The following is a 23,512-nucleotide window of genomic DNA, read 5'->3' as shown; positions in this document are numbered from 1 at the left end:
AATCACAGCATGGACCGAGACTTATTCAAAAGAGGGATGATGTCATTTTACCCAAAGCATACCGCCCCTTCTTGCTCCCGTTTCTTCGGCGCAGTCTTTCAATAACACCCTCCCCACTTCCCCACCACCCCTCCCTCGTACCTCTCTAGTACCTCCCTTCCCAGCATACCTCCCGCCGTTTCTTACAATGGAGTGTTGCAGAAAGATGTACATGGATCACAAAGACATAAGCCGCGTTTCCACCGCAGGAACTATACCCCGGAACTAGGAACCTTTTGAGGAACTCGGTGCGTTTCCACCGCAGGAACTAGGGTCTAAATTTAGTTCTGGGGGCTTTGTTTTACCCCCCAAAACGTTCCTGCTCGGGGGGTAGTACTTTCCGAAAGTACAGGAACCTTTTGGGTGGAGCTTGCAGCGCTGAACATTTCTGATTGGTCGAGTACTCGTAGCATTTGTGTTGTATTTATTTTCCGCCATTACCCGCCATGTTTGAAAATATGCAGCGGCAAACCAATTAATTTTCATAATAACTTCAAATCAAACTTGTATGTTATGCGGCGCAGTAGCCTACTTTTGGTTATAGCCTGTCAACGTCTTGGAATTATAACGTGTGCTCTTCTGTTCTTTTCTTGCTTTAGTATTCGTTTTATAAAATGCTAAGCATTCGTGCTGGGACAGCATATTACGTAGGCTACCAAAACATTCAAACGGATTAATTCGGTTGCTGAATATTTTCTTCCGGATTTTCTTTGTTAGCCCGTTGTAATTGACTCAAAACGTTTGATACAGTTATGTGAGGTATGCGGTAGTTCTGCATAATTAACATTGGTGATACAGTACAAGCAAACTGGAAATCACCTTCCGCACTTTTTATCCGGGTAAAATAACGGGTTAATTCTAGTAATCTTCCCTTTAGCTTTTTCAGTTGCCGTAATTTTACTCAATTTTACTGCCATTTTTCAATTCCACGAAAAGACCAGGAAGACTATGGACTCATTTATGGTGCATGGTTCGCATCTGGAGGGCACACTTCGCTGCTCGGCTAGCAGTAACTTCGAAGGAAAGCAAACGGTGGCTGTACCACTACTAATTTACATTTTCACGCAAGTCCGAGTTTTCGTTCTATTGTCATTTTGCGATTAGCCTATATGGAATTGAGGACGAGAAAGTAATAAAACAGCAAATTGTTTACAACGTGTGCATGTTTTCTGCTGTTAATGAATGTGTTTGAGAGGATATATGAAAATCAATAAATACAAAAGTAACCATATATAGTCATTGTTGGTAACCCGTTGTATATAAGTGGGCTGTCCCGGTTATTAGAAAATAATGTAGGCTACTTCGGTAGTATGGGGTTACAGAAGAAATCATATGACAGATGGACCGACGACAACGTCAGTGGGCTAATTTGCCTAATCTTCGCGGTACTTTAGACCCCGGTGGAAACGCAGACAACCATTGGCTGAAGGAACCTTTTAGTTCTTGGTAAAGTAGTTCCTGGGACTGAAAGTTCCAGGTAATTTTGGTGGAAACGCGGCTATAGAAGAGAAAGGGACGGGAGCGTTAGAGTTGCAGTGGAAATATTTAATTAAATCATTAATGATTAATCCGTAGCATTTTTGTAACCTACACACTACATCTACACACATTAATCACGAGTTAATTCATTTACGCTGTAATGTTTAATTCTTTTTGATGTTCCTGATGTGACCCCTATGCCACATTTGACTAAAAATAAGAGCTTAAGTAGACGGTAGCTGCCACATGAATCTGCTAATGAGTTTCAGCTTCTTTGCTGCTTAGACTGAACGGTGACATGAGTGTCTAGTTTTGTTCCCTTATTCCGTCTCAGCTGCAGCTGCGGGGCCGGGAGAGAAAGAGAGGAGAGAAGAGGGAAAACCACAGACAAAGAGCCAGTGACTCAGGCTGAAAGAGAAAGCTGAATAGACCTGTACAGCCCACATCAACATTTTGGTCTGTGGCATTCAGCTATGCAACTGGAGGAGAAAACAAAAACACACCAGCGAAGGGAGGGGGGGGGCGGTTTGGTGGTGAATGAAAGGCAAGGACCGAAGCTGTGTGTGAACAAGAGCAGAATCAAGCAAACAATTAACAGACTGCAGGGAAGCCATCTGAAGGGGCACTCTCAGTCTACTTGTGAGACTTGTGTACATTACATTACAGGCATTTAGCAGACACTCTCATCCAGAGTGACTTACACAATGTTTTACATAGCATTTTACATAGTATCCATTTATACAGCTGGATATATACTGAAGCAATTTCAGTTAAGTACCTTGCTCAAGGGTACAACGGCAGTGTCCTACCCGGGAATCGAACCTGTGACCTTTCGGTTACAAGTCTAGTTCCTTACCCACTGTGCTACACTCCGTACACGCAGTGCTATCTACCCCAGTTTTATGGGTTATACTCTAACCTGTGTCCGTCTGTGTTGTCCTTTGCAGTAGGCTGGGCGGAGGCAGGCAAGGCATGCTGCTCATCTGTCGGTCTGTAGCTATTCACACTATGCCAACGCTAGGCCACGTGTCAAGATGCCTCCAGTACATGCTTTGGGCTTTCCTGCTTAGTTTGGGCAAGATTGCCGTGGCTGTGGACCTATTCCTGTTGTTGTTGTTGTTTTTTCACCGGGCCCTGGGTCCTTCTTCAGTGTGGTCCATCAGCATTCAGTTCAGAGGTTTTTACTGCTGTGTGTAAACCACTTCCACAGTTGTCCTGGTGGACACTAGATTCCTTCCACAGCAGTCTCCCCGCGTCAGCCCACCTCATTAGCTGTCATAAAATGTGTCAAGTTCTTTGCGATTGCAGCCACCATGTTGTTATTGTTCCTGTTGTTTTTTTCACCTGGTTCCGGGTCCTTCAGTGTGGTCCTGTCCATTTGCTCCAGGACAGCACTCCCCTCAAAACCTGCCCGTCAAACAGCTGCACTGATCGGGGCCTCTCTCTCTCTCTCTCTCTCTCTCTATACCCTACAGAACCAGCTTTCTTATGATGTTTGTGGAATCCTTCTCTGGGCACCTCCACCCTGCTGGCGTGGGTGGGAGTCATCCGCTACCTCAGCTTCTAGAATTACAACGTGATTTTTAGATTTCAGTCAGCCGGTGCCCAAATTACACGTGCACGGAGCCTATTTAAACATGCGTGCCAATCCACACGCATTCCAGCAACACACACACACACACACATGCACACACACATACACACGCACACACACACATGCACACACGCACACACACACACACACACACACACACACACACACACACACACACACACACACACGTCAGGACAGAAAGATAAAAAAAAGAGAGAGGCCAGCCATGACAGTGGCAGAGGTCTGCTAGCTGCAAAGTACTGCGGCCATTTTCAATTAGAGGCCACAATGAGAGGAAACCTCGCACACAGACGGCCTGGCAGCCGGGACAGGAAGGGACCGGGCAGTTCTCAGCTCTCCTGTTGTTTACGCCTCCTGTTTTTTCCCCCTCTGGTTATTAACGCAGCTGGAGAGTCTGAAACGGAAGTCTCTGCGGACTGTGCACAGGGACGTGGAGCAGCCTTTGCGAATTAAAGCCCACATTTTTAACGCAAGAAAATCATAGATTTGCACCATAATCAAGCTGATATGTATGCACGGTTTTAACACTCCACAGCTCAGATAATGCTTTCCTAAGCTAAATGCTATTTTACACTGACACAGATGGCAAATTATGATGCACAGGCCCATTACAACATAATATTGGGCAGTATACAGTATTTTGTGCCATGATAGTGTATACTGTCACCTTCTTCAGTTTTAAACCTTATAACCGTATCATGTAAAATGTGTAAAACCTAGTAGGCTGAGTAGAACGGGTGTTGTAGCAGATGCACATCAACGCACACTCAGTTGACACTGTTGCACAGTGCACACCACCGGAATACTGTGTGCACTGCCCTGCAGAGCACGTACAGACAAAATACGATGCAAGAACACATAATGCCGGAGCGAAAATCAATATCACACGTGCACATAATGTTTCAGTTCTGATCGGCGCGTCCGTCAGCTGCTTATCAGTCTGAAACCCAAGGACGCGTGGCGCCGCTCCAAGCTGCCGCGCCGAGTTAAGTGCACCGCTCAGGCTCCGTACCGCCGTAAATAATGCATGATCCTATTAGGCGTAGAGTACAAGGAAGCTCCCGATGAAACGCAGAGCGGTGCCCAGGCGGCACGCAACGAAGCAAATGCAGTGAGGGACGCAAAAAACTTTTCTGTCTCGTCTTGATGCTTACGGCGCGCCTGTGTGCGTGAACCGGTCTTGTCGAAGGTCTTTGGTTTTGGGGGTACGTTTTTGTATCCGCACATGTGCATAAATCAGTGCTGGGTTTGTGTCAGCAACTCTTGATGTGCACATTGGCCAAATATGTGCTTTTCTGTAACTGAATACATTGTTTGAGGCGTCATGTTATCTTGGTGTCAAAGTACAGAATACTTTTGAAAGTAATACATTAACTTCTACATTTATACTGTACACAGCGTTGCATTTTTGTGACTGTACTTTTGTGTGTACCCACACAACAATGTCTCTGCGGATAGCATTTCTCTTTGAATAGATTCAGTCTCCTTTTATTTAATCTCCTAATCCTCTCTCTTTGCAGTCTGGCATTTTCCCCTCATTTTGATTGGCAGACACCTGCCTTTGCCAAAGCTCCCTATCTCTCCCTGCTGGCCGTTTCAGGTCATTACAGGTAAAGAGGGCTATGGACGTTTTCCGCCTCAGTAAACTAGAATCATTTTCATTAAATTAGGAGTTATTAATCTCCCAGTAGTCTCTGATTAAACACTGTAATTTTATTTTATGAGATCGTAAAAAATGTATTGTGCTGTTTGGTGTTGATTATGAAGAGGGCAAGGCACCGGAATAGGCTCACCTTAGAGACAACTAAGTGCATCTTTCAGCTATCATCATCCTAAATTAGACTGTGACTCAGAGCACTCCATGGAGAACAGACTGGCTGCATTCTGTGTGGTGCTCAGAACACACGCAGTCACGAAGGTGTACAACTGTGCGATGTGAAATTTGGCCTGGATAAGGCCGTTAGCCAAACGAATAGTGCAAGGCCCTCTGAAGTTACTCTCGCCAGAACATTGGTCAGAACATTCTTTCTTGCTCAGAAAAATATAGTCACATGACTTCAGAGAGACAAAGTGTTTAGTGTTTTAATCAGAGGATTTACATCTTTCGAAGAGCGCGGCACAGGAATCGGTTCAAAGGGTTGGATGGCCACTCCAGCTCCGTACGCTTCTTGACGCCAGAAAACTGGAGCTCATTCAGTTAAACGTTTTACAGCGTCTTGCATTTTTTGGAGTCCTTGTGTACATATTACAGACACTGTAAAACATTAAACCAAAGGACACAAACGAAGACAAGACAGCACATCGATACCTCTGAATATAAACCACGTATATAATTTACACCGTATACACAGACAAGGCCGTGACTTGATTTAGACGGTCACTCCTCAAGGGGAACAGCAGTTGCACTTCCCGAAACGTTTGACGTACCCGTACAACACGCACGACTGCAACAGACGGGCAAGGACACGGGGGGGGCGGTACTGGCCCACATGAACTGGCCCAAAAAAACATTTCGGAAGAGGGAGGCGGGCTGACGGAATGCAGAGCTGGGACTGTCAAGCAGCACTCCGAAGTCTCGAGCTCATGCCGTGTCCCACGATGCAATGTTCTGCGATGTGCGGACTGCTGAATCGTAGTCTGGGTCTCTCCACTGGAGGAGAGGAACGGAGGCAGTCCTCTCTCACTGCAGCGTTTTTGGCAGACCGCTGGCATGCTTGTGTCTACCCCCGAACTGTGTGCTACGTGCTATTGCAGGAAGATTAATACAATGATAAAATTAATCACTTTAAAAAAAAAAGTGCCAGGTACCGAAAAGTGAATGAGTGTCCTGCGTACGCAGAGAAGATCACACTCTTGTTTGTGCGTTTGTTGCGAAAATAAAAACAAAACAGGAAAAACACTAAAAAAAATAAAATAAAAAAGACGAAAAAATAAATAAAAAATGCTTTTCAATAAACAATCATGAGTTAGAGTTTTTCAAGTCGACATCATTAAAGACATAGAGACATAAAGTTATAGGCATTCTGGGTAGACATCGTGGACCCCTTTCTGTCTGAGCATCCTCGTTATTCCTTCATCATTATAACGACTGTTTTTATCATGCAGTCACAGACCCTCCTCCTCCTCAGCTTAGTCAAATATGATCCACCGCTCTCCGTCATCCAATAAATTCAATTATTTAAAAGAGGAAAAAAAAAACATTCAAGGGGGGAAAAAAATGACCTTGTTTCATCATGTTGTGGTGTGTCTCCTGATTCCCGGGTCAGTGGGTCAGGCAGGCTTGTTCGTTCTCTCCGCGCAGGGCTGCAGTCTCTCAGAGACGGAGAGTGCTGAGCCGATCTGCGCGAGAGGGTGTGTTCACTGCACCCTGACTCACCCTGCCCATAAACACGACGGCCCCACTTTAAAATGAAACATCGGTCACTTCCTTCCTGCTTTTTTCCCTGTAAAACGGCGTGTGCCCATAAGGCTTAGTCGTGAATTCCGAACGTACGTTCTACACGCCGCGTGGAACCGATCGCTAGCAGCGTCACCTTTTTCTGACTGGCAGCAGTTTCAACCTGCGCACACTTCGGGCCCTCTGTTTATTCACCGAAACCTAAGGCATCTGTGCCGGGAGAGAGGACACAGGGCAAGGGTTGTCATGGGACAACGTCTGGCATCTCGCCTGAAGACAGGGGGAAACCTGTATTCCCTGCATGCAGCTCATTAAACAAATACACACACATGTTTCAGAATAAAACATCCATGCGTCAGAGAGCTGAGAGGAATCACGTTAACTGGCCCCTACGTACGCCGCCTCTCACACAATAAAATTACCTCAACTGGTAGAAAAATGACTTTGATACAGTACGGGAAAGAGGTTTAGTTTGTTACACTGTGTAGACCGTACACAAAATCTATACGTGTATAGACACACGAGACCCAAACAAAATAAAAAGTTAAAAATGAATGGCTAGAGTATTGGCCCACTGCACTCCATAACGGATGTACCTGATGCCGGTGTTGCTCTTCACTGACTCTGCTCTTTTGAACTTGGCACTATCCTCGACATGGCCCCATTCTGATAAAATACTGACATCTTTGTGACAGGGAGCGAGTAGATGATAGGATTAAGTGTCGGAGGGGGACAAGGATTCTACTACATTACACCAGGCCACTCCGCAGCCCAGGCTATACGTTGCTGAAGTCACAGGGCACGCCTCCAATGGAATTCCAGTCCAGCCAATCCCCGCCCATCGTCGTGTCAATCAGGCTTTAGAAGTGCATGAAATGGGAGAAAATGCGTGCGCATCAGTCTGTGTGCGCACTTCCAAACCACAGCTTCAGGTACCGAGTGGTATGCAGTAGTGTGCCATGACCAGTAGAGGGCACCGGCGCCATACTCCACGGTCAGTTCACCAAAAGGACGTCCTCGTACGTAGTAGTTCTGGAAAGTAAAACGTCGTTAAGTTTTTCTCAACCAAAGACCACCTCACCGACAATACATCAAAAGAGTAGTCACTCACACACGGTTATTCACACAGTAAATGGCCTCCCCCTCAGCAACAACAGGCACCACAGTTTGAGGATGTGGTCTCAGCCGTGTTACTCTGTCCTGTGTAACTCCCCCCCCCCCCCCCCACCCCACCCCACGTTCTCAGTTCCCCTCACCTGTCACAGCAGCAGAAGAAGGAGCAGGGCGAGGTCTCCAGGCCGCGGAACTTTCCGGAGCTGGGCGTGTCCGTGCACTCGGCGATGAAGGCGTGCAGGTCGGTCATGTGTAACGGCTCGTGCGTTTGTTGCTGCGAGGGGGAGGGGGGGGAGGGGGGACAGAATAAACGGTTCTGGTAAAATTGGTCTTCCATTTCCCCTGGTAACATAAGATTTGAATCTCCCCATCCAACCGTTTTCCTTTACTATACTTATCCCTCCTCCACTTTTTGTTTCCCTCCCTTCTTCACTCTCAGAATTTAACACTATCCCCACCTTTCCCACCCTTTTTCTTCTGCGGTGTCTCCAGTATACTTGCATTAGCGCTTGACCGCCACAAGGGGGAGCTCAGTGGTAACCTCAATAATATGTTACGTGCAGCCATTATTATGCCGCATGTCTTCAGGCTTATGTGTAAATTCTGTGGTATCGTAATTTTTAAAGTGGAATCAGCGCGCACCTTGATGGTCTCGTAGGCTCCGGTGATGAGGGCGATGAAGAGGGAGAGCACCATGTAGATGAAGAGGGAGATGAAGGTGTAGAGGTAGACCTGGCTGAAGACCCACACCAGCGTGCTGCTGTCCTGCATCTCGGAGAAGGTGACGAACATGTCGTCCCCGTTGATCAGGGAGAAGAGGCACTCCGACACCATGGACAGCGAGCGGAACTGGGACCAGAGAGGAGTGGGGAGTGGGGGGGGGAAGGAGGTCTTTTCATCTTTTCACTCATTTTCAGTTTGGCATTCTCTCCATCAATTACCCTTTTCCCTTTCAACCTGTCCCCTTAGCGTGGGCTCTCCTTCGGCTTACAGAAGACACCCGCATGACATTCCTTTCCTCAGAATCATGTCTTTTTGCTTATATGCTGAGGTACTTAATTGTCCCAAAAGTACATTGTGATATATATATATATATATAAGTTTGGGATTCTGTCGGTTCGTTTCGCAGCCTGAGAAACGTTTGGGGAGCGCGCCCGACGGCAGGGCGTGCCCGACGGCAGGGCGTGCCCGACGCGCTGGCAGCGCTACCTTGACGTGGTACGGCCCCAGTACTATCCAGCCGCAGAAGCAGTAGCCCAGGTAGATCACTGCCACGCAGCAGCAGAAGCGGATCACGTTGGGGAAAGCAGCCCGGAGGGTCACGATCAGGATCTACGAGCCAGGGGGAGGGAGGGAGGGAGAGAGAGAGAGAGAGAGAGAGAGAGAGAGAGAGAGAGAAAGAGAGAGAGAGAGAGGGTGAACAACACAGAGCTTTGTTTGTGTGTGTGTGTGTGTTTGTATTTGTATGTTCCTGTGTGTACTGTTCATTTCCAGGTGTGTGTGTGTACTGCATTTTCCCAGGGGTATTTGTGTGTATATGCGTGTACTGTACATTCCCAGGTGTGTGTGTGTGTGTACTATACATTCCCAGGTGTGTGTATGTACTGTATATTCCTGTGTGTGTGTACTGTATATGCCTGTGTGCATTTTCCCAGGTGTGTGCGTGTGTGTGTATGTGTGTACTGTACATTTCCAGGTGTGTGTGTGTGAGAGACCCACATTGTATTTCTGAAGCTGAGGTGTGGGGATGATCACCCACACCAGAGGGTGGAGGTGCCCACATGATCCTGACAAACATCATAAGAGCCATTTCTTACGGTGAGGAGAGGACAGAAATCAAGGAGAGCAGTTGTAGAGAGAAGAGAGAGAGAGAGAGAGAGTGTGTGTGAGAGAGAGAGAGAGTGTGTGTGTGTGAGAGAGAGAGAGAGAGTGTGAAAGAGAGAAAGTGTTAGCTGCTCAGCATGTTAAATTTAACTTCTGCATAGTGAAAACATCCGATACACTTCCTGAACAATATTTCTAATATACTACGTGGTCATTACTACAATGCATTTAGATTGGGCATACATGTAGACAAATACTATATATTCTTATATATAGTATTCTTATATATATACATCTTCCATGCTGTAAGAGAGAGGGGTGAGATTCTCATTGCACACAGCAAGGTGCTCTTGAACCTGATGTTTTGACTTGAACCTAAACAAATCTTGCACGTGCCCTTTTGCTGAACTTGTGCAGATGCTTTTATCCACAGTGACTTACAATAAGTGCATACCAACGATCACTGGAACAACTGCGAAACACAGGTCCGATAAGGCACAACACTCATTATGTAACTGTTATCAATAGCCATGAACACATTAAGTCCAGTTCATACAGTAAGCTATAGGCTAGGTCAGAAGGTTATGGTAAGTCAAACTAGGAGGCATGAGTATGAGCTGCAACATCAAAACAATGATAAAAGTGCAGTATAAGTGCTGGATAGAGATACAAGTATAACATGAAGTGCTACAGGAACAAATGAGAAGGATTCAAGTCATAAGAGCAATGCTAGATGGGGAGTGCCCTGCAGAGTAGCGATAGCTAGTCCAGATACAGTCTGAAGTGAAGCGTCTTCAGACCATGGCGAAAGATATCTGTCCACAGTGCATTCTGGGAGCGACAGACCGACTCACCACACCTCTACACGCCAGCTGTCAATACAGCGTGACAGTGCGTGCATCACGCAAGGAGTTACATAAGCTGCTTTGTGTACGCAAGGGAAAGACCTTTACAATTAGGAGCCATCAGTCTACCCAATATCAAATTAGCTTTTGATGCCTTATGATTCACATAGATTCGCATCAATGCTGTATAATAAAAGAGAAAGGGATTTGTTCGCTTTCTCTTGCTAGGAAGAGAGCCGTGAGAGAGAGAGAGACCAGGCTGAGAGAAGGATGCACCTGGAGGGACAGTAACCATGACGACTCCCCGGTCACGCTGACATACAGAGTCTAGGCAAGCAGCAACATGGCACAAGCAGCCAGGGAAGCGTCGGTCCTGTGATTTCCCATGAGCCGAGTGCTCGGGTCACAGGGAAATCACAGGGAAATCACAGGGAAATCTCTTCCCTTGCTGCTTGTGCCATGCTGTTGCTTGCCTGGACTACACAAGCGAGGCGTGGGGGGGGAGGGAGGGGAGGCAGTCACCTTGGACTCGATGCCGATCTTGATGAAGCTGCCGGTGATGGTGAAGATGTCGCTGATGATGAGCAGGATGTACCAGCCATTGATGAACTCCAACCTGTCTCCCCAGCTCACACTGCGCCCCAACGTGTTCCTGAAGTACTGGACATACTCCTGGAGAGAGAGGGAGAGAGGGAGAGAGAGAGAGAGAGAGAAATTGGGGACATGGATATCAGAGAAGGAAATGTGTAATTTGGCTGAATCGTTTAGCTTTGTGTCAGTATCAGTGAAACAATGCAATAAAGCATTTGTACTGTGCATATGTGTTGAGAAACAAACTCTAATGTGCATTCACTGCGCTCTGTACAAATCTTACATGCTGTAACATGACTCCCCGGAGGATGGAGCGGCCACACAGCAGGAGGGACAGCGAGCACACCACCGCTACAACGCCGTCAAACGCCAGCCGCGTGTAGTTTTCCGCTGCGGGGGGGGAAGGGGGGGGGGTGTGAAACGTGCGTACAGCACGGAGGAGCAAAGCGTGTGGTCAGAACCAGCAAGGGGAAAAGACAGCGAGCGAGGTAGGTCACATGACAATAGTAGCAGACGTGGCTGACACCATTCGCAGACCTGTGACTGTGTGTGCCGACATCACCACAGCAGCAGCGCAAGTTAACTACGCTAACCTTAGAGAGCCAAAGTCCAGATCCTGAATGCATGCAGACTATCATACATCTATAACCAGGATTAAGAGCAGCGGAAGAGAAAAGATTACAGGCAGAATGGCATAAGAAACGGCAAGTACAACTCAACTATGAAAAGATTTCTAATAGCTTTTTAGATGAACTCCTCTACCATATCCCACGCCTCTGTCTTGTTCCACTCATCTCTCATTTTACATTCATATTTAATGCATTTTACAGGCAAACTTATCCAGGGTGACTTATAGCCTGAGTGAGGGAGTCTAACGTTAAAAGACTCAATGACCACATGCCCTAGTGCATGTAGAGATGTTTTACTACAGTACAGCTTGCATTCTTCACAGTCCACTTCTGTAGCTGTTACTCAGTCCCCAAACAAGTATGTAACGCTGCCACCCTATTTTCCCCAAACCCCCACCCCCTGCTCCCCGCCCCACTCTCTTCCTCACCCGTACCATGTCCAGACACGTTGGGGTCTTTGCACTCCTTGATGGAGGCCTGGTTGTCCAGGCTGATCTTCACTTTGCCGCTGTGAGCCTTGTTATCCAGAACAATCTGCGAATAAATAAATAAATTAATTAAAAAAAGAAAGAGACTCTGAACACTGAGCCGTTTCACAGCTTCATCACAGGCCTGCCGCTAACGCTAGCCAGCGCTGGAGCCTGTGAACTCTGAACTCCGTGCGGTCAGTGTGAGCGCTCGGCGGCCGGGGTCAGCTTCAGCGGCGAGAGCGAAGCTACAGCAGGCTGGACCGTGGTGGGCGGCTTCCCGTCGGCTTCCTGCCGGCTTCTCGTCGGCGCGGGCCGGAGGACGGACCGTCAAAGACGGGCGGGCGAAACGCGGACGCGGGGGCTCACCGTGATGGCGAAGGTGTAGCAGTCGGGGACCTCGTTGTTTATTATGGTCTGGATGTTTATGGCCTTCAGCTGGAACCCGATGGTCACATTGATGAGCCTGAGAGAGGAGGTGGGGGGGGGGGGAGAGAGAGGAGGCGTCGGTGGTGCGTGCAGCAGGGAGATAGGATATCTGATCAGGATGATGCCTCTATCAGCACTGTCAAACAAAAACTCAAATGCAGGGCAACGCACTCACTTGTGGAATTTCAGGGTGAAGTTCCTGTAGTCTCTGCCATAGGATGATGGGTGGATGGCTAAGGGGTTTACTCCAATACAGTCTGGAGAGAGGGAGAGAGAGAGAGAGACAGTGAGGCAAATTAAGGCCATGCTGCAGATTAACTCATGACTACATACGACATACTGGCATTTTCCTTCTGCCACTTCTACACCAAGGAGTTTACAGAGAAAAGCAATTTCCACCGTACAAACCAAGTTCACCAAGTCATTTCCCTATTTTTCACAGTCTTGCTTCCCCTTATTTGGGTTCAGTTAAGGAAGCTTTACTCAGATCAGATGATGCTTTTACTTAGATTTTCTGCAGATGTTATTCTTTTTTATTGCAAACAGGAGGGAAAATTAGCCCTTGTGACCGTGTGAACAAAACCTGGGATGGGAACAGGCTAGTTTACTTCACAAAGGGCAGTTTCTTCTCTCCCTATCATATGCGCAGGGCTTGAGAAATGCAGCTGGGTGAGTCCAAGTTGAATAAATCACAATCTGTGTCTTCACCATTTTTGCATAATGCGCAGAAATATTGCGCTTGCAACAGCCCCTTTCTCGGAAGCGCTCACGGTATACAATGACATCACGATCGGAGCGGACGCGGTGACGCGCTGGTGCGGTTACCCGTGACAACGTGAGGGTCGATGTTGAAGGTGTCGTTGGCCGGGTCAATGCGGCCCCTCTTGAAGTACTGCTGGCACAGGGAGAGGGCGCTGTCGTTCACCCCGACCCCAAACACGTACGCGTAGCGCCCCACGGTGGTCTCCGGCAGCGCCAGGTACTGAGGGGAGAGAACAGCAGGACCAGAGAGAGAGAGAGAGAGAGGAAGGGAGGGAGGGAGGGAGAGAAGGAGTAAGGGAACACCATGGTGAGGAGAGGCCACACGATAGGTTTAAGCAGTATGAGTAAAAGATGGAAAAGCAAGGGGGAAAGTGAGGGACGAAAAGTAAAAAAAAAAAGGTTTGGTGTCAAAAGAAACAGACGAGTGAGACTGTGTTCTGTTTTACAGAAACAGCAACCTGCGCTGTAAGCGAGCAGGTTAGAGTAACAGGGGAGAACCGCAGTGCGGTACCTGCTCTACGGCGTAGTGGATGTGGGCATAGACGTCGTCCTGCGTGTACACGGCGAGCGAGTCGTCCGACCCGTCTTCGTAGTCTTTGAGGAAGAGGTGCTTGAAAGTGGCTGTGTTTTCCTCCTTGAATGTGACCACCATCTGGTTGCTCAGTCCAAACAGCACCAGCTTAAGGAGAACAGTCAGGGCGTTAGGGGGGCTAAGTTCAACGTGGCCCACAGCTCAAATGGAGTAACATTTGCTTTGCCAGTACATTTCATTAACGCTACCATTGTCAGTGTGAACACGTGGATGTCTGTACTTGTTCTACAGGCTTATTCAGTTGGCCCCGCAGGAGGGAATAATCCCTGAGCTGCGCACGGGTGCGGCGCGGCGCGGCGCAGTGCATTGTGGGACAGCGCTCACCTGCACGGTGACGATGACGATCTTGAGCATCTGCAGGCCCAGTTTGAAGGGCTTGCGGCCCTTGGCGTGGAACTTGTCGCAGGGGCTCATGAAGAAGTACTTGAGCTTGAGCCGCAGCTCTTCCTCTTCCTCCAGCTGAGCGCCCAGCCAGCCGCCGCCCGGGCTCGGCCTGGGGCTGCCGCGCTCCCCGCCGGGCTCGCTGGAGCCATAGCGAGCCACCGATGTGAGCAAGTGCTCCTTCTCTGAGAGAGGGAGAGAGAGGGGGAGAGGGAGGAGGGGAGGGAGGACAGAGGGAGAGAGAGAGTGGGGAGAGAGGGAGGGACAGGTGGAGAGAGGGAGAGGGGGAGGGAGGGAGAAAGGGAGAGGGAAGGAGAGAGGGAGGGGTGGGGAGGGGGAGGGGAGGAGAGAGGAGAGAGAGAGAGAGACACACACACAGACCGAAAGAGAGACACAGAGAGCGATAGACAGAGACAGACAAAGAGACACAGAGACAAAGAGAGAGGGAGAGAGAAAGGGGGCGAGAAAGAGAGAGGGAGAGGGAGAGAGGGAGGGAGAGGGAGAGACAGACAGAGAGAAAGGGGTCACATGATAAATACGTCAGAGGCTAGGTGGTCTAAGAGCACTTCTGACTACCATCATTGCTAATATGCAAATATATCTGGGTCTCATGCTAGTTGATTTAACTATTATGTAACTCAACTAGTATAAATATAACTAGGATTACTATGCTACACTACATTTCCAAAAGTATGTGGATTCCTGAACATTACACCCATATGTACTTCTTGAACACCTCATTCCAAGACCATGGGCATTAATATGGCTCAGTGCTCTGAGCAGGCCAGTCAAGTTCTTCCTCACCAAACTCAGCAAACCACTTCTTAATGGACTTTGCTTTGTGCACGGGGGGCATTGCCACGCTGAAACAGGAAAGGGACTTCCCCAAACTGTTGCCACAAAGTTGGAAGTGCACAACTCTCCCGAATGTCACTGTATGCCGTAGCATTAAGATTTCCCTTCACTGGAACTAAGGGGCCTAGCCCAAACCATGAAAGACAGCCCCAGACCATTATTCCCCTTCCACCAAACTTTACAGTCGGCACTATTTGGGCCAGTACAGTTGGCATTATGCATTCCGCGAAACCCAGAATTGTCCGTCTTGACTGCCAGATACTGAAGCGTGATTCATCACATCATCAGAGAATACGTTTCCATAGGAGTCCAATGGCGGTGTGTTTTACACCACTCCAGCCAACGCTTGGCCTTGAGCTCGGTGATCTTAGGCCTGTGTGCGGCCACGTGTCCGAGGAAACCCATCTCACGAAGCTCCAGTTCTCGTGCCAACGTTTCCGGAAATATTCGGGAAGTCTGTGTGGTGAGTGCTGCAACCAAGGACAGATGATTTTTCACGCGCTAGCCTACACGCTTCAGCACACACAGCCTGTGTCTTCTCAGGCAGGAAGTGACACGTCCAGCCCTCAGGAACCAGCTCCCACCCACGTCTTTAACTCGCGTTTAATTACGCAGGCGACAGGAGGAATTCCTAAACTGTAAACAGCGACACACGGAATGAAGCCTTCGAGACTCTCTCCGTCGCCTTCTGCCTCCGGGGCTCACAGAGATCGTCTCCGCTTCACGCCTTCAGCGTAAAAAGCAAGTGCGCGAACGACAACGACGCGCCTCGCGGAGAAATTCTTCGGATGTCTGGGAGTCCCGCACTAGTTTGACGGGGTTGTCAAAACCCCGGCGTTCACGTCGAAGCCCGAAAGCTCGCTCTCCCCGAAACCGCCCACCATATCCTCACCGTTTTCAGAAGAAAAACAATGGCCGACAGCTAAAGATGAGCAGGAGTGATTCTCTTCTCCTCCATCACATTATCCCTGTGGTTTCGATGTGCACTGTTCAGTGTGTGCTGTCAGCCGGTTGACCTATGTTCACCTTCAACACATTTCAGATCCCCGTACTGCACGTACACTGCACTTTCTCTCATGTCAATCTCTTCCTTTCGAAATGTAATTTGTGTTAATGGTTTCCTGGGTTTTTTGTTCGTTCTTCATGAGCGGAGACGGCGAACAGCTGCAGGCACAGGATCAGTCCGTCCCCTCCTCTGTGTGGTACAGAATGTACTGTACAGCTAGTTCCACTGCTCAGTCTCCTGAGAATTCATACTAGCGGGGCCAGTACCTTTTTGCACAGCAGGGTGGAATGGAACTACCAAGTGAGGCCCAGCTCTCCGGCCTCAAGGCCAGCTCAAACGCATGAGACATGTGGGCCGGTGGGGCTACAAGCTGTAACACAGTAACATAGTTAACAATCCTTTGGAACAGAAGCAAGTCCAATGTCGACTCTCGCAGTCACTTATCTGGCTAGGCAGTAAAGTTGTGAAAAACGACGTAGCTCGAGGGTGACTCACTTTGGAAATACCAAGGCAACTGACCTGACTGGGCTGATCTCCTCACGAGTAAACACGTTCCAAAAAAGTACGATTCTTAAACTACCCAACGACCTAATTCAGCTCGGACATTCGTGTCTGACTCTCAGTTTTCATGTCGACTTTTCAATGGGAGGGATCAAGGACCAGGGACCAAAGTTCTCGTTTCTCTTTTTGCCTCTCCCATGCCCCTGGACTGTCCTACGCCAGTGACCTGGATTTTGGAGGGAATGACACGCAACCCAACTCCTGACCTAAAGCCGCTGAGGAATGTTCGTCTAGCAGGTTCTTAAGCTTGAATAGCCACTTTGTTTTGTGTTTGGGAATCCCACCAGATAGCGACGAGAACAGACTGCTTATTCACATTTTTTATTTTGTCCGGAAATTGTGGAGAAAAAAATTGTCCTTATTCCTCACCTAGGGAGCACCCAAACACACTCGACACTGCAATGTCCAGCGCAACCTTTGCTATAGATTTAGGAGAAGTCACACGATCACACTCTTTCCCCTCAAAACACGCTGTGTCAGCCACTGCTTCTGATCAAGCCGACGCTCGCAAGCCAGGCCTGCACAGACCGCAGTGAGAGGAAGAAACGCGACAGACACGAGCAGCTCAACAGACAAAACTGCAGGCGCCCAATCAGCCATTACATTACAGGCATTTAGCAGACGCTCTTATCCAGAGCGACTTACACAACTTTTTTTTACATAGCACTTCACATCCATTTATACAGCTGGATATATACTGGAGCAATGCAGGTTAAGTACCTTGCCCAAGGGTACAACGGCAGTGTCCTTACCCGGGAATCGAACCTGCGACCTTTCGGTTACAAGCGCAGTTCCTTATCCACTGTGCCACACTCCGTCCTGCCAGCCAGCAGGGTTGTTACAGCTGCCTTGGTGCTGGTGGCACCCGAGATGCTATCGCCTGCCCAACAGAAACCCTTCCTTCCCTGGGCAACACTGCAGCCAGATCTGATCCCGGTCTTTGGCACTGATCCACACAGGTGAGCAGCACCTCAACAAGACGAGCAGCCCGGGAGCACGGGCTGGATTGCCTTTTGGGAAGCCATGAAATAATGTTCCAGTCTTCCCAAACCGGCTCGGTTATGTATTGTCAGGTGCTGCGTGACAACACGTTTGTAAATGGCACTTAGAAATAAAAAAGACCGGCTGGTTGACTGACAGATCTTCTTGGAAAAACAGGGGCCGTGTACATTAGTTTCTGGTTAGGAGTTCTCATTAGTTCCCTCGCCAATAGCTGCTAGTGGGAAAAAAACCAGAGACCATCAGCTCCTGCACGGGTTAGACATACTCTGCGGCTTCACACGTGTGATGGCCATTCTGAACACAAGGATGGATGTCTGGATGTCAAACATGGCCAAAGACCCTGCAGATGAAAGTGTCCAACACAGATTTGGTAAATGGTAAATGGACTGCATTTATATAGCGCTTTTATCCAAAGCGCTTTTACAATTGATGCCTCTCATTCACCAGAGCAGTTAGGGGTTAGGTGTCTTGCTCAGGGACACTTCGACAAGCCCAGGGCGGGGATCGAACCGGCAACCCTCCGACTGCCAGACAAACGCTCTTACCTCCTGAGCTATGTCGCCAGATTTCATTCATTACATTACATTACAGGCATTCTGCAGACGCTCTTATCCAGAGCGACGTACAACAAAGTGTACAACCACAACCAGGAACAAGTGTGTCGAAAACCCTAGCGAGAAGTAATTAGAAGGAATTAGAAAGACAACAGGTTCAGACACTGAGGACTCCACGCCCAGTTGCGCACACACACAGGTACGTGCCCTACCTTTCAAATGAACGCACTTCAGTTAGATTTACAAGGGGCAAATTTAAAAAGTGATCAAAGGTGAGAAGGAACTGAGGGTGGGAAAAGAAGTCACAGCGAGCAGTTAGGTGCGCTCCTGCAGTTGCCCTTGACCAAGGCACTGGCCTCAGAACTGGAGTTGGTACCCCGGGCGCAGCACTGTGGCTGCCCACTGCTTCTAAGTAACTAGGATGGGTCAAAATGCAGAGGACAAATTACCCCACGGGGTTCAATAAAGTAGCCTATATCTACCTATCTATCTATCTATCTATCTATCAGTGTCAACTCAAGTTCATCACGCAACCGTTCAGAAAGGAGAACTGAGGGGAACCAAGACGCTGTCGCTGTGCATGTGCAGTATCTTGATTTTGTCATGAGGAAAGCATTTTGCAAAGACCTGCCAGGGGGATTGCGAGATTACCTTTTTAGCATTTCGGTGGAGAAACAAACAAACAAAAAAAATAGTGATGAGAGATAAGAGAATGAAAACGCAAATATGAGTACAGGTGTGCAGTGTTGTGTGTGTGTGGTGGGGGGTGGGGGGTGGGTGTGTGGGGCAATAATAATAATAATTTTTTGTAATATTAATGGTATTTGTAATATAAATTTTGTAATATTGTGGTATGTTTCAGTTTTATTCTTTAGTGTCACAGTGAGGGGCAATAAACGGGCAGTTTTTTTTAGCGAGACCTCTTCTCTCATGTTTTAACACGTTTCAGTGTCACTTCATGTGCAGAACGCTGGTCTGCCCCCTATTAAAAGTTCAAAAACAACCTCCGTGAAAGATTCCCCAGTGTTGACAAACATTTCTTGTCAGAAAAAAAGGAACGGGATCCACACAGAGCAACAAGGAGATCACTAATCGGGGAAATGTGTCTAGTCGATGGGTGACACACCGCTCGAAAAACATATACATAAACACGACCGATAAGATCATTTGAGAGCCGCCATGTCTGAAACGCCGAGATAAAGTCAATCAAATCTGAATAAAGACCCAGAAAAATGTTGCCGTTCCGGCTGGCTCGCCCATAAGCAGTGGCCCGGCACGGGACAGGGCCTTCTGGACTCGCGGCTCGCTCGGTCGCCGGCGGCACGGGGCCCTATCGGAGCTCACATCTCGGCTCTGTTCTTCCGAAATGGGCCACCCACACACTCACGGGCGGCCCCAACCCCACCGCAGCGCGACAGCGCACGCCTCTCGCGCGGTCCCCTCTTATCTCCGACGTCCTCCCATTTTTCACCTCGCCGAAACGTGGCGATCAGCAACGGAACGAGAGGGCGCGAGACAGATAAACACAGTTTCTACTTTCTAACCACTCCGAAAACACTTCCCTATCACATCGTCGATCTCAGATACTGACAATCGGGATGCCAAAGGCGAGCGAAACTGAGAGGAAGTCACTGGAACGGCCTTGCGTCGCACAACACCAGTTTTGCAAGAGTGCTCGCTAACGTCGGCTATTAAAAATAGCCCCAGAAGGGATTTAGTATTGGTAGTATTTAGTAGCGAACCCCCTTGACAACATCCTGATTGTTCAATTCTTGAAGAGTGGAGAAACTTCGTCGTCACCAAAAACCTGTGTTATACAATCAATCAATCAATCAATCAATACTTTTATTGTCCCCGGAGGGAAATTTGCTTTGCAGGCAGGTATACGAAGGTTAAAACAACACAGACCACATTTTACACGACAGCCATACAAGTACAGACCTGAGATTAAAAAACGAGCAGGAAACACTTGACCATAAAGTGCACATCTGGGCACAACCAATTATCGATATTTACACACCGACTGTCTGGGCACCTGCACCCCATGGCCAGCAGACACATACGGCCAAGGAACGTAAGAGGCTTTACTGGGACAGCACATGTGGTAAGCATGAGTGCCAATGCCTTTCTATTCTATAGTGTAATTCACAAAGCGTCTTCTGTGCAGCCAGATGTGCAGTGCGCGTCTGCGGGCCAGAGACAGAGAAAAGGAAGTGAAAGCCAGTCAGATGGCAGCGGGAGTTTGTGGAAGCGTATTATAGCTACAAGTCCGTGCAACCACAGCGCGAGACGACAACTTCAACTTCTTTTTAATGGGTTCTCTTTGATGTTTAAAGGGAAGGGTTGATACTGGTTTTTGTGAGAAAAGAAAAGGAAGGACAGGAAGAGAAACAAAGTGCCTATATACTTTACAAGGCGTTAGTGGGATTGGGGAGAGGATGAAACACAATATTTTTTTCAGCTCCCGTCCACCTAGATCATATTTAAATGAATACAGAGCAAAGTTTATTGTTTGGGAGAGGGTGACGGGAGCACATACACGAGGAATCCCACAGAACTGGTTGCGATGTCCCCCTAACAAACTCGGCACGCGTGAGCTTCATTTGAAGTGTAACGCAGTAATCCCTGTCTACATCTCATTATAATAATGTTCTTCTTTACTCGTCCCGTGTGATACCGGTAGTCCGATCCTCTCTTTTCTTTCTCTCTACAAATCAGTTTCTACAAAGATGAGCTACGTCACTCATTTACTCCACCCGATCATGAAGTAAGGATCAGCTAACTAAATTTAGTTACAGCCAGGTATCTATGCAATATGTTAATATTTAGCTAAGCTAACTAGTTAGATAACGCAGCTGTGTCAATTATAATCCAATGTCATGTTCACCCTATTTGACGTGCCACGGTTAGCAAAACACTGTAATTACACTACAAAATATTTCTGAGGAAAACCCACAAAAATTCTAAAACACATAGCTAAAGGCAAGCGAACAAAACAACACAACACAACACAATCTTGCATCGCGATTCAGGCAGAAACTCAGTACTTTCACAAATCTTCAAGGCGCTAGCATCAAATTAATGCCACTGCATTCGCCAGTTAGCAAGCTACTACACACACAATAAAGGAATACAAAACTACAAGGCAAGCAAAATAAGGCAAAGCGATAACTCTGAGTAAACATCACCATAATGAACGGAGAAAACTGAAAACACCAGTTGGTTAGTTAATGTTACTTATCGGAGAGAACCTACCTGAGCTGCCGTGGTTGCAATTATAATGATCAGAAGTAGCCATGGTGACGGCTCAAAGTACATAAATTAATTAGCCACCAAAAGGAATTGCACACGATCCGTTAGCCTACACTAGCATTAAAAATTAATAAAATCCGAAAATGGATATATCAGTTCTGTGCGCGACGTATCTTAACATTGTCCTAAATACAAGCTAGCTAGGTAGCTAGGTACCGTATAAATGTAGTGACAAGACACAACTACAGTTTGTGTGGCTCAATCGCCAGAATAACATGATCTTCTCTCCACTTCCCGCACTAGTCATGTGACTAGTACCGTGTGACCGTAGACTTGCGTGAGAGCCGACCACAGCGCCGCCGCCGAGAACGACTGGGATTCACTTGTAAAAGTTACTGAACTCTATGATATACGCTCTATGGTAATAGTGGGGAGGTAAAACTTCTGCCTGAAATGTTATTACAATGGGCGTTCCACACAAACATAAATACAAAATTGGAATCTGGGCTCCCTTTAATAGATAATTTAACGAGTAAATATACGAAATCTGAGTAGATAAAGGTATTAAATCGTTTCGAAAGTGCACTGACTATTCAGTGATGTTACTTTTTTTTACTTTAGTCAGAAATTGTTATGCCAATTTGACCCTGTTTATGAGCGTTTGTGCTTGCATTTAAAGCAAGGTTTGATACAATACATTTTCTCATTTATTGTATCCTTTCAAAGATGAACTTTTGCCAGGTATTGTGGGTTTGAGTCCCATCTAGGGTGAGTAAATCAGCACTATCCTATGGAAATGACTGAGCTGCTGACAAGATATTTGATGGGTTCTCTGGACATGCTTGAAGGCTTCTGTATCAATTTAAAAAAATAATAAATAGAAAAACCCATGACATGACTGTTGACAGTGTGGTAGACTGTACAGGGCTGTATATTACCCTTGGGAATTTGTCTTTGGTATGAAGTAATACTGTGGAGCGTGCATGAATACGAACAACATCAGCTCTCTCTGCTGACCTTCAACGTTCCTCCCGATTGTCCAGCTCCCAATTCACTCTATTCACACCCATTCATGTTAGGGACCCCACCGGAGTGAAAAGTCTTAAAGCACAACCTAACTGTAGAGGAATGCAGAGATAAAAGAGAGCACTAATGTCAGAAGTTCGCCGCTCAATTTTATGCTAAAGTTGACAGCCCTGGTCCCCTTAAATTTATGTTTAAAATAAAGAAGTTATGACAATTAGTTTTGCTTTTGCAAAGTTTTGCAGTTTTGCTTTTGTGCGAGTTTAGCGTTGGCTAGCTTGCTAATGGTACCAGGTGTCACTGACATGGTCGACAGAACGAGTAGGCTACATCGTTAGTGAAGACGGCATTGAAACGAAACAGTGAAATCTGTGTTGCGAGTCGGTCTGGTAGGTACCAGTCGTATGAGAACCGGTGCCACAGCGTTACCGTGTTTTAATATCCAGCCCCAGTCATGAGTCAGACAGTTACATGTCATCAAGGTAGTCCCAAAAACCTCGGACCACTAATGCAGGCTTCGTCCAGCCATGGGCTTGTTTTACAGGCCTGTAGCTAAGTATTATTATCCGTTTGCAACGACGCCACACACAACGGTGAAAAAGCTCAGGCACAAAGACCGGAACTTTCAACGTGTAGCAGAGTGGCGCAGCGGAAGCGTGCTGGGCCCATAACCCAGAGGTCGATGGATCGAAACCATCCTCTGCTATGATTTTTTGGTCTTGCTTTATTTAATCACATTTTAAATAATGCTAAATTTGCTCATTTATTGTATCCAACCTTTTAAAGGTGGACTTTATTTTAATAAAGCCTCCAATTTTTTCTTAGCAGGTAAACACCCTGTGCCTCAGTGGCCTAATGAATAAGGCACTGGCCTCCTAAGCCAGGGATTGTGGACTCAATTCCCAGCTGGGGTGCCAGGCTCAGCAGAATCGTCTAGAGATGACAGAGCAGCAGGCACACTATTTGATGCGTTCTCTGCACATGTTGGGAGACTTCATTCTCCTTTAAAAAAAAAAAACCCATGACATGACTGTTGACAGAGTGGTACGCTGTATCAGTCTGTATATACCTCTTGGGAATTTGTTTTTGGTATAAC

The 23,512-nt window shown here is 47.5% G+C and overlaps 1 protein-coding gene across 1 annotated transcript; it reads right to left on the bottom strand.

The window, feature by feature from the left end:
• Positions 1 to 5,189: 5,189 nt before the first annotated feature.
• Positions 5,190 to 21,744, bottom strand: mcoln1a (mucolipin TRP cation channel 1a). The gene is made up of 13 exons (XM_064324085.1): positions 21,397 to 21,744; positions 14,107 to 14,348; positions 13,702 to 13,869; positions 13,254 to 13,410; positions 12,604 to 12,685; positions 12,369 to 12,465; positions 11,967 to 12,066; positions 11,187 to 11,293; positions 10,835 to 10,984; positions 8,853 to 8,975; positions 8,286 to 8,492; positions 7,787 to 7,917; positions 5,190 to 7,562 (listed from the first exon to the last, which is right to left on the bottom strand). Exons 1-13 carry the CDS (start codon positions 21,437 to 21,439, stop codon positions 7,526 to 7,528), a joined length of 1,644 nt encoding a protein of 547 aa, XP_064180155.1. The 5' UTR covers positions 21,440 to 21,744; the 3' UTR covers positions 5,190 to 7,525.
• Positions 21,745 to 23,512: the final 1,768 nt, after the last annotated feature.

Source organism: Anguilla rostrata, chromosome 2 (genome assembly GCF_018555375.3).
Source record: "Anguilla rostrata isolate EN2019 chromosome 2, ASM1855537v3, whole genome shotgun sequence".
Lineage (NCBI taxonomy): Eukaryota > Metazoa > Chordata > Actinopteri > Anguilliformes > Anguillidae > Anguilla > Anguilla rostrata.
This window is presented reverse-complemented; position numbering and strand designations above follow the sequence as displayed.

Excerpts from the sequence above, each read along its gene's own strand:
- mcoln1a (XM_064324085.1), bottom strand. The coding sequence starts at position 21,439 with ATGGCTACTTCTGATCATTATAATTGCAACCACGGCAGCTCAG. Across the intron at positions 8,493-8,852 it reads TGGGGCCGTACCACGTCAAG|TTCCGCTCGCTGTCCATGGT; the intron begins GTAGCGCTGCCA and ends CTCTGGTCCCAG. Across the intron at positions 7,918-8,285 it reads GAGCCTACGAGACCATCAAG|CAACAAACGCACGAGCCGTT; the intron begins GTGCGCGCTGAT and ends TCCCCCTCGCAG.